The 12,500-nt window shown below is 44.8% G+C and overlaps 1 protein-coding gene across 1 annotated transcript in view; it reads left to right on the top strand.

Annotated features, from left to right (window-relative positions):
• The window catches only part of mgat5b (alpha-1,6-mannosylglycoprotein 6-beta-N-acetylglucosaminyltransferase B), a gene marked incomplete at both ends in the record, with an annotated part of 114,918 nt that extends 109,057 nt beyond the window's left edge, over positions 1 to 5,861 (top strand). The window contains 2 exons of the mRNA XM_080009702.1: positions 5,001 to 5,275; positions 5,663 to 5,861. Of these exons, the coding sequence (XP_079865828.1) occupies positions 5,001 to 5,275; positions 5,663 to 5,861 (474 nt within the window). The remainder of the gene's footprint in view (positions 1 to 5,000; positions 5,276 to 5,662) is intronic.
• Between the last annotated feature and the right edge of the window lie 6,639 nt (positions 5,862 to 12,500).

Below are 12,500 nucleotides of genomic sequence, written 5' to 3'. Positions count from 1 at the left end.
TGCTGCCGGTGCATTTAAATTCCTTGCCTGAAGTTTTGGGGAATGCCTCTGCACCTCGTCAGTCAGCTCTCTTAGTTGCGGTTGCAAGGGATGCGCAAACATGGTGCGATCAGTGGTCGCAATCCATTCTTCCTTTTCGCCCCTCTGTCTTAACATTGCAATTTGTGACACTCATACACACACACACACATTACATAATCTCGTTACAACTATCGGTATCAGTTGAAATTTCACCGATAAATGTTATACCCTACCAATGGTGAATGAAGTCAATATTCGTCTCTGGACAATTAATTTTAGAGAAGATTTAATGTAATCTTGGAGGATATTAAATAACCATTAATGGATTCATTGTCGATAGTAAGCTGGCGGAGACTGCGGCGGCAGGCCTCCTACGATATTATTATATTCGTCCCTGCTGGGGTTTTAACAATAAAATCTAAAGTTTGACATTCCGTACACACCCCCGATTCAGTCCAAATCATATTCTGTGTTTCGGTCCTCACACATGGAGCTCACAGCTCCAGCGCAGCGGGTCTGATACGTTTAGTCCCAAAGGTTTAAAAAGTTGGTGAAATGTCTCCGAGGCACATGCAGTGTAGAATCGGTTTGAATGGAACCGTGTTGTTGGGATCTGTTGGGTGATTCCCTTCCACGGAGACACCGTGAGGCAGGACTCTGTGGACAGCCACCTTCTAACGTTAAGATAAAATAATAAGGCACAAGTGTAGCGGCTCTCGTCAGCGATCTCTCCGTCATCCTCCTCTGGCCACACGGCAACAGGGCTCCTGCATTACCCACAATGCAATGGCTTGAAGCGGCAGGCCATCTGTCCCCCTCCTGCTGGATCTGTCCTGGATTTGCTTTAAGAAAAGACAGACAAACAAAGCAACAGTAACAAATTGAGATCAGGTATTTAAATTATTATCTTTTTTTTAAATAAAATACTATTATCATTTTAGATTTTAGATTTTGCGTGCTATACCGTAAAGGACACTAGACGGAGTGATAATGATAATAATCATTTGTGTTACTGTTATTTGAGTTAATTATTGAAACGGTTCAAACTGATTTTATTTGAGTTATGTTATCGAAAATATGTATTTTGTTATCGTACATTCAATTTTATTCCTCCACGTTCATGTTCATTTTTCTCAATTAAGCAATGTTTTGCTGAAGTCATTTATTTTCTGTCAAAAGCTGAAAAGAAAAATGATAACGGCAGATAATATCAGTTATCTGATTTTTTTTTTACCCTTAAAATCGGTATTGGTGACACAAAACATGCATATGGATCAGGCCCCGACTCATAACATTACTTCTTATATACGTATAACATACGAGACATTGTGTGGAAACACATCAAGCCCTTTTCCTGAACTTCTTTTTTGGATGCATCCAGCTGTCACAGTCATCTCTGGGGAGTTGCTGTCTCTCTCTCTCTCTCTCATTCTATCTCTTTCCATCTCTCTCTCTCTCTCCCTCCCTCTTCCTCTCTCTCTCTCTCACTCTTTCATTATTTCTCTCTCTTTTTATTTTTCTCTCTCTCTCTCCCTCCCTCTTCCTCTCTCTCTCTCACTCTTTCATTATTTCTCTCTCTCTCTTTTTATTTTTCTCTCTTTCTCTCTCTCTCTCTCTCTCTTACGTTTTCTCTCCGTCTCATGGGACCTTTTTTGAGTTTACACGTCTGTTTTTCAGCCCCAAAAATAATCGATTTCGTAGTGCATATAATATAATATCTCTTTATTATGAACACACACACACACACCTGCACGCTCACATACACACAGTCTCATAGTAACTACACACACACACACACACACACACACACACACACACACACATACACACACACTCACACCCTCATACACACACACACACACACTTGCACTCTCACATTCACACATACTTATAGTACCTGCACACACAAACACACACACACACACACACACACACACACACACACACACACACACACACACACACACACACACACACACACACACACACACACGCCACACTCTCTCTCTCTGGCTCTTTTGTTGTTGGCTGTTTCAATGCCCTATACATTGTATTTTGTGTTGGCCTGTGTAAAATGTATTGATTTGTTTTGTTTGGGTTCTGTTCAGTAAATCTTTATTGAATGTGTTTTTTTTAAATGAGAACGACAGATTGCCACACAATAATAATTCTGTCAAAACTCAAAATTGTTTTTTTTAAATTATTTTCTAGTTGTCATCCTCGCATTCTTTTCTTGTTTTTTTGTGTGTTTGATTGATGGATTGATAATGATGAATTATGTCATTTATATTATTATATCCATCAAACTATCTATTAGTCTATCTATCTATCTATCTATCTATCTATCTATCTATCTATCTATCTATCTATCTATCTATCTATCTATCTATCTATCTATCTATCTATCTATCTATCTATCTATCTATCTATCTGTCTATCTATCTATCTATCTATCTATCTGTCTATCTGGCTGTCTGTCTGTCTGTCTGTCTGTCTGACTGTCTGTTTTTCAAACTATCTTTAGAAGAACAGCTGTGCATGACTGTAAACAAATGAATATTTAATGATTAATTATGTAACATTAATTAATCTGTTATCGTAGTGAATTCCAAATATTGTCTGTGTTTATGTTTTCTATCTCTCTCTCTCTTTCTCTCGCTCTCCCCCTCCCTCCCTCCCTCCCTCTCTCTCTCTCTCTCTCTCTCTCAGTCGAACTGATTTAATTTCCTTTCCTTTTCAATTCCCATTTCAAATCCCATTTCTTCACTTTCATTTTATTTTTATCTCAGACTCAGATTTCATAACATTTTGCATTTGTGTGATGACGCGCAACTTGGATTTACAGATTTTAACATTATTATTAATGGAAGTTAAACCATTAAACTGATCCATCACAAAGTCATTGCTGTTGTTGTGCAGTCCCAGCAGCTGTTAGACTCTTCTGTTCGGTTCACTTCTCTCCTCTTCTCACGTCCTCCTGTCTTCCTTTGCTGCCTCTCACCTTGTCTTCCCCTCTCTCTTTTTCTCTCTTCCCCCTTTCTTTCTTTCTTTCTTTCTTTCTTTTTTTCCCTATTTGTTCCACCCCTCTCTTCTTTGCCCTGTGTACTTTCTTGTGCATATGTGTGAGAGTATTTGTGTGTGTGTGTGTATGTATGTGTCACTGTCTGTAAGCGTATGTGTGTGTGTGTGTGGGTTGCATGAGTGTGTGCGTGTGTTTGTGTGTGGGCACGTTTGCATGCTCGCATGAGTGTGTGTGTGTGTGTGTGTGTGTGTGCCTCTGTGTGTGTTTGAGTTTTTGTTTGGGACCATGTGTATGGAGTGTTTGTGTGCGTGTGTGCATGTGTGTTTGCATGCTTGCACGAGTGTGTGTGGGTGTGTGTGTGTGTGTGTGTGTGGGGGGGGGGGTTGTTTCTTCTTTTTCTTTCTTTCTTTCTTTCTTTCACTCTGTTTCTTTCCCTATTTGTTCCGACCCTCTCCTCTTTGCCCTTTGCCCTTTCTTGTGCATATGTGTGAGAGTATTTGTGTGTCTGTGTGTATGTTTGGGTTTTTGTTTGGGACCATCTGTATGGAGTGTGTGTGTGTGTGTGTGTGTGTGTGTGTGTGTGTGTGTGTGTGTGTGTGTGTGTGTGTGTGTGTGTGTGTGTGTGTGTGTGTGTGTGTGTGTGTGTGTGTGTGTGTGTGTGTGTGTATGTGTGTTGGTGATTGCATTTCTGATTCTATTTTATGTGAGTCTGTGTGTGTGGTGTGTTCGATCTTGCTGTTCTGACTGTGTGTGTGTGTGTGTGTGTGTGTGTGTGTGTGTGTGTGTGTGTGTGTGTGTGTGTGTGTGTGTGTGTGTGTGTTACGTTTTTGAATTGTGTGCACTTGCTGTGGGACTGACATGGTGGGAGGAGAGAGTGAGCGGTGCAGGGAGCAGAGGTCTGGTTATTGCCTCCAGGCGCTGGGACGGGAGCCTGTTTAATATACGGGCCCCGGGACCACGGGGATACGACAGAGAAACATTATTATCTGGCTCTTATGAATAGTCCCAGCTGTGGAATAATCCAATCAGGACCCTCACCAGGACCTGATTCTCCACCCAAATCTCATTTGGTACTTGGTGGAGCTCCTTCCTTCAGAACGCCTACCGGAGAGATGGATGTTGAGACGCCGTCTCTCCAACACGATGCTGGAACGGTATCTTGGCACTTCAGACCTCCTTCTTCGAGAGGAATTGAACTTTTCCTCTTAGGGCAACAATACAGGCTGCCCCGGGAAAAGTGATGTCGGGAGAACTTTTAATCTATCCCCCGTGCGATAAATAAGCTTAATTTGCACAGCAGCATGGGTGGATACTGTGCATGCATACTTGGAATACTTTTTTAAAATCTTGTTACCCCCTTGAGGGACAAAATAAGACCGGAAACCTGGACCTGAGCTACATTGAAGCGAAATGTCATGTGATTGGCTAGAAAACAGAGAGGGAATCCGATTGGCTGAGAGCGCCTCCCAGCATGTGATCACATCCCAGTGAACTCTACCGCGAGAACCGGCTTCCACCCTCGAAAAGCACTTGTCACGCGCTGGCTGCGACTGTTATTGTATTTGTAAACCGGTAGATTTTTATTAATGTCTAATGTCTTCTAAGTCCATGGTCATCCGGAGAGGGGGGACTCCTCCTTCTGGGGCCCCTCCTCAATGCTTCTCCCTTTTTTTCCCCCCAATGGGTTTTTCTGCAAGTTTTAATGCCAGGGGATGCTGTTGATTTCTATGTGAAGTGTGATGCCTGTGTAGCCCTTTGAGAAAGTACTGAGATTATGGGATATATACTGTAAATAAACCTCGACTCGATTTGACTACGCTACCGTCCACCGAATTGGCCGACACTTAAATTCTGGGAAAGCGGAATCCGTGTTGGCACCGGAAAAAGCAGCGTGGGCAGTAGTATCCCTGCTTTGTAAGCGCTGGAAAGACGTTTAAAAAAATATATCTTTTTACAGGACTTTTGTACTCCCGAGGCGCCGTTTCCTCCGGCGAACGCGTCCAGGCCCGGGCCGACGGGAGGCGCTCACAGTCCGTTCGTCCACCTGCCCGACTCCAGCGTCCTGGTGTGGGACTACAACGCCAGCTCCCCGGTGTCATGGCCGCCCCTCAGCGCCCTGCGCTTGCTGAGCTCCGTGGAAGGCCAGTCGTGTGTGGAGGCGTGTCAGTGCGCGGGGCTGGTCTGCGAGCCGGCCTTCTACCGCTTCGTCAACGTCCGGGAGGCGTTCAGCGAGTAAGACGCTCACCGCAGACGCACTTTTTTTTTTACTTTTAGGTGGGGGATTTGAGGTCTGAGGGCTCAGGGCCCTCCAACAGTGATAAAGGGCTGTAGAAAAGTTTGAAAAAACACTTCCTCCTCCTACTGGAGGAAGGTTGAGAGATGAAACTATACTGTAGATACATTTTTATTCAAATAATAATGTGTTGACAGTTTTTAAATTTATTTTTTATTTTTGTGTGAATTATTACTTTCTATTTTTGGGGTACTGTGAGGTCAAATTGGGTTTGCAGGCTTAAAATAGTTAATGCTGGGTGTCTACATTTTCCTGCACCAAATCAAACCCCAAAAGTGAGGCAAGTCATTCAACAAAGTCTCCAACCTTCTCTCCTCCTCGCTCAGGTTGGACCTGGAGTGCGAGGGAGTGGAGTCGGAGATGAACCATCTCTTCCCGGCCTTTTCGGCGGAGCACGCCGAGTGCAGCCTGCAGAAGGACGCTCTGCTGTTCAGCTGCGCCGGCGCCAGCGACAAATACCAGCGGCTCTGTCCCTGCAGAGACTACCGCAGAGGCCAGGTGGCGCTGTGCAGGGACTGCCTATGACCAGGAGGCCGCCTGAAGGGAGGGGGAGCCTCCCTGTAGCCCCTGGCTGGAGCCGGACCACCCGACAAGCCCCGTCCCGGTGGGCGCGGGACGAGGAGAGACCAGTTCAACGACGCATTCATGACAGTGAAAGCTTCCCGCGAACCCTAAAGCTCAGGCTGATGATCGATATCTCTACTTGTCCCGGCGTACCTTCTTGGCAACTCATTTGAACGGATCCATCTGTTTCTCGGCTCCCCCAGAATTTGAGGATGCATTCGCAAACTGGATTGACTCGAATATCCCGACGTTCATTTCCATCAGCGGCTCTTCAGGGCCCGACGCTGACATTTTAGAGGTGGTGGCCAACTCGGCAACCATCCATCAGCCTTCCTGTACATTTATGACCCATATTTCAGTATTCTGACATGTTTCACTGTGTTTCAAAAAATAAAATAATCAATGCCCCCGGAAAACTCACTTCCCTGAGAATAAGTTCCCAAACATAGAGTTTCAGTGTGCTCGTTTTTTTTTTTTATTATCCTGTATGAAGAGCTGCCCATGGTTGGCAATGGCCCAAAATCTGGTTGGCCGGGCTAACTGGGCAACCGTTGTTGTCTGGCCCTGCTCTTCCCAAGAACGCGCTGGAAGGAAGTACGTACTTTCCGAGAACGTAACCCTGTTCTTGAGGGACCCGGTATTGATGAACAGCCTCACACGGACGGTGTGACTGCTGCCGAATGAGCTGACGCGGCGATGCATCTCAGGGAAATGCATGATCACGGTGTTGTTTCGGTTGCTTTGCGGTATACGGGTTCGCACGGGTGAATTGGGACGGGCAGAGTTTTCATGCAAAGTTTTAAAAAGCACCAAATGAAATCACGAGCTGGACGAATTTGTATATTGACGGAAAAAACGCCACCGGTGAAAAGCGAAAGCCTTCATAACAATGATGCTGTAGGATCAATTTTATTCGTTTGATTATTTGATTATTTGTATTGGTTATTTTTAGATTTTGTTGGTATTTTTATTTTTGACACTAGGGACGCTAAGCACCAGACCAAGCATATTAGGGATTAAGTGAGGAGGAGTGTCAATGTCAGGTGAAGCACCAGGAAGGGACATGTTTATTTTTATTTTTTTTACCGGAGCAAGAGACATGCTGAACACATGTACGTTTGCCTTTCGAACTGGAAAACGGAACCGCCCGGAATACGTGAATCTTTCCTGGACAATGGACTTCTGAATTGGCCGAGTACAACCCGACTGAAACGCTGCACCGGTGGCCTTTTAGTTTTTATTTCTCAAGAAAATCTTCACATGCTTTGCTGAGAGGTTTAAAGGTGCAGTCAGTCATTAAGTCTGGTATACCGGCCAAATATAATATCCCGAAGATAAAAGTTATCTCATTTAAAAAAAAAAAAGTGATATTGATACTTCAGAATACGCAAGAAATACATCAACTACCGCTTTTAGAGGTGGGGGCAGCGTCCAATCATCCTCAAATCAAATTGAAAATAGTTTCTCACTCGGTAAGAACAAAAACACCAATCTCAATAATTGCCGTCTTACGAGGGGATTCATTTGGACGGGTGATCCAACTCCGGCGAAAATTGGTGGAATCTGCTTCTCGGGCTGAAAACCATCCGACCAACTGCACCTTCAAGCTCCACGCCAACGGACGTGTTTACGTGGTGTGTGTACATACTCATTGTGCAGTTTAGATATTTGTACTTGATGCACCCAAAGCCATCGACAGTACGTAGAGATGTACTATTTTCCATGTCCTGTAATGACTATATTTGTACATACCTGTTGTTTAATAAAACACCAGCCGAATATGAGTTTTATTGTTCGTTGGACGGAGGAACGTTGGGCAAGGAGCCGTAATACGCCCCCTCACCAAAAAAAAACAAAAAACGTTAAAATGTCGAGTAAAAACGAGGGCAAGCACCCATCATCCCATCGCCTCTCGGAGGCAGATCTGGCTCACCTCTAAACTAATTTCTTTTTTTCCCTTTTTTTTATTTTTTTTTACCGGATCATAATTGGGGCTGTTGTTGCCGGAGGAAAGAATATTCTCGCAGACGTGTCTAATTTCTACCGTCCGTGGCGCTGGCAGCGGGAGGTGGAAATTGGAGGGAAAATGTTTCTATGTGATGTGAATTCACTCTGCTTCATCTTTCTTTCCCCCCAATAGCTTGGTTCTTACGGACTTTGGGTTTATCGTAATCAACCTCAGGTTTGGAAAGACAGAAATGCCGAGGACAGTATCAACTTATTCACGTTCGGTAAGGGTGGAGTCTACGTGTTGAAAGATTGAGTCTTGTTTCACGAGTGACGTAGCGGAGACCTGGGTAAGCACTGTCACTGCAGTTAGGCCCGAAGAACATATTGTCACATAAAGATAAACAGGGCTGATTTTAAACCTCAAGATTTAAGATTCAAGAGGTTTATTCATCACATACATATACATACTTTCATACATATATGCAGTGAAATGTCTTTGCAACGCACCCGGAGATTATGCACAATAGTTAGTAAACCGTACATAATAGCTAACCTTATTCCTACCTAGCAACTAACTGAAACTAACTGATTCCTAAAACGTAATCCAGTTACTGAATAGAATAATATAGACAACATTTAAAAAAAATAAAATAAGACTCACAGAGGTAATACAGAGTGGGAGTACAAAATAGAAGGGAATAGAGTTATGCATATGGGATAGACTATTTGTATATACAGATATGTGCAGTAAAGTGTATGTGAATAAAGTGAGTATGGAGATATACAGTATACAACAGTTCAACTCAGCAATACAGTAACACCCAGCAGAACAGCAATACAGCACAGTATGCAGTAACCCAGAACAGTGATACAGTATGCAGTACGGTATGCAGTAACACAGAACAGTGATACAGTATGCAGTACAGTATGCAGTACAGTATGCTTCATACAGTACAGTAAGGCAGTGGGGCCTCTGTGAGTGTCTCAGTGCTTTTTGTTAGGACCCCTGGTGAGTTCAGCGTTGACAGTCCTTGTGGCTTGAGGGAGGAAACTCTGTCTCAGTTTCTCTGTTCTCGCTGTGTGACTGCTCGCCCGACTGCAGCAGCTGGAACAGTCCATTGTTGGGGTGGTGAGGATCCTTCATGATCCTGCGGGCTCTGCAGGGAGGGGAGGGTAGTTCCAGTGGTACGTGGGGCTGAACGCACCACCCTCTGCAGGGGCCCGCCTGTCCTGAGCAGAACAGTTCCCAAACCAGGCAGCGATGTTGCCTGTCAGGATGCTCTCCACTGCTCCAGAGTAGAAGGACTTGAGGATCCTCACCGAGACCCGGAATTTCCTCAGCTGCCTGAGGTGGTAAAGACGCCGCCTCGCATTTCTCACCAGAGTACCTCCCAGTTTCTTACCTCACAGTAAGTTGCTGATTAAAGGACACCTATAAGACCATTGTCAGATCCACTAGTCATCACACACATTTTACATCACCCCTGTCCATTTTCCTGATTAAATCTCACATTTTTACTGTAGATTAACATTCATCCATCAAATCACACGATATAAAAATGTCCACGATGCGAAATTTATCCGTGCTTCTTCGCCGTCAATTATGTGATGGTGATTAGAGACTCGGGGACTGAACGAGCCCCGCGCTATTGTTTCCTTTCGAATCGCTTGCCATTTGCACAAAATGACAAAAAAAATTCCGTGCCACTCGTCTCCTCAGATCTCCCCCAGCAGAGACAACAGAGAGGAGGAGAAGCGACCTGAGGGGTGAGTACCATGCCCGCCGGCCCGTTTAGGTTGTTTTGAAGCCCCCAAATTCACAACCGAAAGTTGTTTCCGCAGACACATAATACGGATAATCGATAACGAAGGGGTGACGCGCAGGAGCCCGTCTCACACGCACCTTCGGCGAGCACCCGCGCTGTGACAAATCTCCGTGAACCGGTTTGCCTTGAGACGCTTTGCCAACGCGGGTGTTTCACGGAAGCAACCAAAGTCTGCAAAATTCAACATTGCAAACGGTGAGATGCCATTACCAATGATATTATTCCTTCCTAGTTTTAGCGCCGTGCAATTTCGCAGCTTTTTACAACCGCGTGGACTGCATATTATTTCAACTGGTGTCCGAAAGTATCATTTATTTAAACGGTAAAAATCAGCCAAGCCGCTTTTTTCAAAGCGACCGGTTGTAATGTTGTCGGAATATGCTGGGATGGCACGCAGACCGACGGGGCTGAAAGCATGAGAGGAAATTAATGAGACGTCCCGGAATAGACAGGGATTCAATTTGCCCGTCTCGTTTTGTGACAGCGTGTCTCATTGTTATCTACAGTAATACAGATATTAAAACCATTTTTGAGCTCTGGCCACCCCGCCTCCTCCATCCCTCCTTTCCACTCACCTACAGTCACCCTAATATTGAACCTCTTGGACATAAACAGTGAATGGGAAAGGGGAAATATAACCCAGCGACGCAAGGGTGCCAGGAAAGTAATCATGCCGGCTATGAAACCTTCTTTTCATGGTGAGACGCCAGGTTTCAAAAGCGATGAAGCACACAGAGAAAATATGAATGCCTCTCTCTGGACCATTTATTTATTTATTTTCATCCATTTATTCAGCCCTTTTTTCCCCCCGTTCCTGCCGGTCCGGAGCCGCTTTGCCTTTCAATAGCAGAATGCAGCAGGGGAAACAGACCTTTATGGCTTTTTCGTCTGGCTCTTTCTTTTTTATTTGTATTTAAATGATAATCAATGTCACCTTTTGGGCAGCTTCCCGAAAAAAAAATAAACAGTCGCCCCATTAACGCACGGAATTAATCCGAGAAAATGAAAGGAAATGAATAGTGGATGGTAATTACACAACCCCAATGAATATCCGTGGTCCGAATGTGGTCAAGGATCAATAAATAAAAACTCGTTTTTTATTTAATCGGGTTTGTTGTTGCCTGCGGGGCGGGACGCTGCACGGTAACTCACAGCATACAGACCTGTTTTTCAAAGGTTTTCACGTAAACAAATTTCCCATTTTTTATTGCACTTGACAGATGACTGGAGAAGCAGCTGCTTCACCAGATAGTCGCATCAGGAATCCACCGGCTGGAATGAATTACAAACGCGTTACAGTAAATAACACGTACATACTCTGCTTAGCGCTCAAATCATAATATATCCCAGAGGACAATTCACTCTGTGGGAGGGAAAAACAAAAATGGCACCGTAGATCAAGATATTGCATTATTGTTCTTGGAAATAATGGGAGTTCCATAGACCCAACTTTGATCTTGCACAATCGTTGCGCCACGAGGTCCTCCTGACAGCAAAATCTACTGTAAGTGGCAGCTTTTGAGACAAATGCTTATGTTCCATGGTAGCGATTAGAAGGGTGAGGATTAGGGTGAGACCAAAGCTAATTTCGCTCTGGAGCTCATCGGGGAACGCAAACCGTTCCGCAACTCTCTTGTTATTAGGCCGGGATGAAGCGATTAAAATTCCTGTTCAACCGCACGGTGAAAAACCAGGGTACCTGTACGTGGACCCTAGCTGCAGCATAAGTGATCCATCACACTCCACGTTGGGAAGGATTAAAGCAGCAGGTATTTGGAGCGCTGCAGCGCTTGTGTCTGGTGCGGAAGTTTCTCGCATCGGAAACCGGGGAATAAAAGTACACAGAGTCAAAGAAGGTCTTCAACCCTCTGACTCAATACCCCCCCCCCCCCCCCCCCTTTGCATCTTTGCATCTGTGTGATTTCAGTGTGTTTCTGTTGAAGGTGCAACCCAGATGTCACTTTCTGGTAACCTGCAGCGAGGGTTGCCTAGGATTACAGTTATCTAACCCTAACCATAACCCCAATTGGCACTTCTACTTCAGGTACACCAGAGGCCCCATAAATCAAACCAGTCTATTTTAATGGCTGAGGTGAGCAAGGTTTTAAGAGGGTACAATACATTAGGACGTCATAGTCATGGATCCACTGAAGTCGATTTTTAAACAGTAGTAAACCATTACAGCGTGCTGGCAAAAGCTATGTGTCAGTTCTAATAATAGGGAGGGTGTCAGGTATGGGTTACCTAACCCTTACCCTATCCATAAGACACTTCTACATCAGCTATACCAGGGCTCGTTTTTCCTCAGGGAACCCCAAAGTCGAGTGTGATTCAATCTGGGAGCCCCTATTTTCTCATGTATTTACTCGCCTTGGATTTTGTCTGAATTGCACGGTTCTGTCTTCATGTCAAAGAGAGCAAGGAGAATACATTAGGAGCATGTAGTCATGGATTTTTTTATTTTTTATGTTGAATGAACAAGCACTCGTGTGGATTTTGGAAACACTATCTGACTATACCCAAACAGATACCTCAAACCACCCAAGGCCTCGCGGCGCTATTTCTGGTGACCCCCTGCGCGGGTCCGGCGCCTGATGTTGGGAACACCCGAGCTAGACAACCCCTCAACCCCCCAAACTCCGTCTAGTTTTTTTTGAGTCGGCGGGGCAGCCCTCACTCCCCGGAGATCTCGAGATTTTCGGTCGTGATCAAACATACAGGCGGGAAACTGAAATGAGTTGCTGACGTGAATTATCTCCCAAGTAGCAGAGCGGCTGCCCTGGCTGAGATACGTCCGCGTATCTCACCCGCGCACTTCAAGTGA

Source organism: Zeus faber (assembly GCF_960531495.2).
Source record: "Zeus faber genome assembly, chromosome: 11".
NCBI classification, from domain to species: domain Eukaryota; kingdom Metazoa; phylum Chordata; class Actinopteri; order Zeiformes; family Zeidae; genus Zeus; species Zeus faber.
Note: the sequence above shows the minus strand (reverse complement) of the source record. Positions and strands in the feature narration are given on the sequence as shown.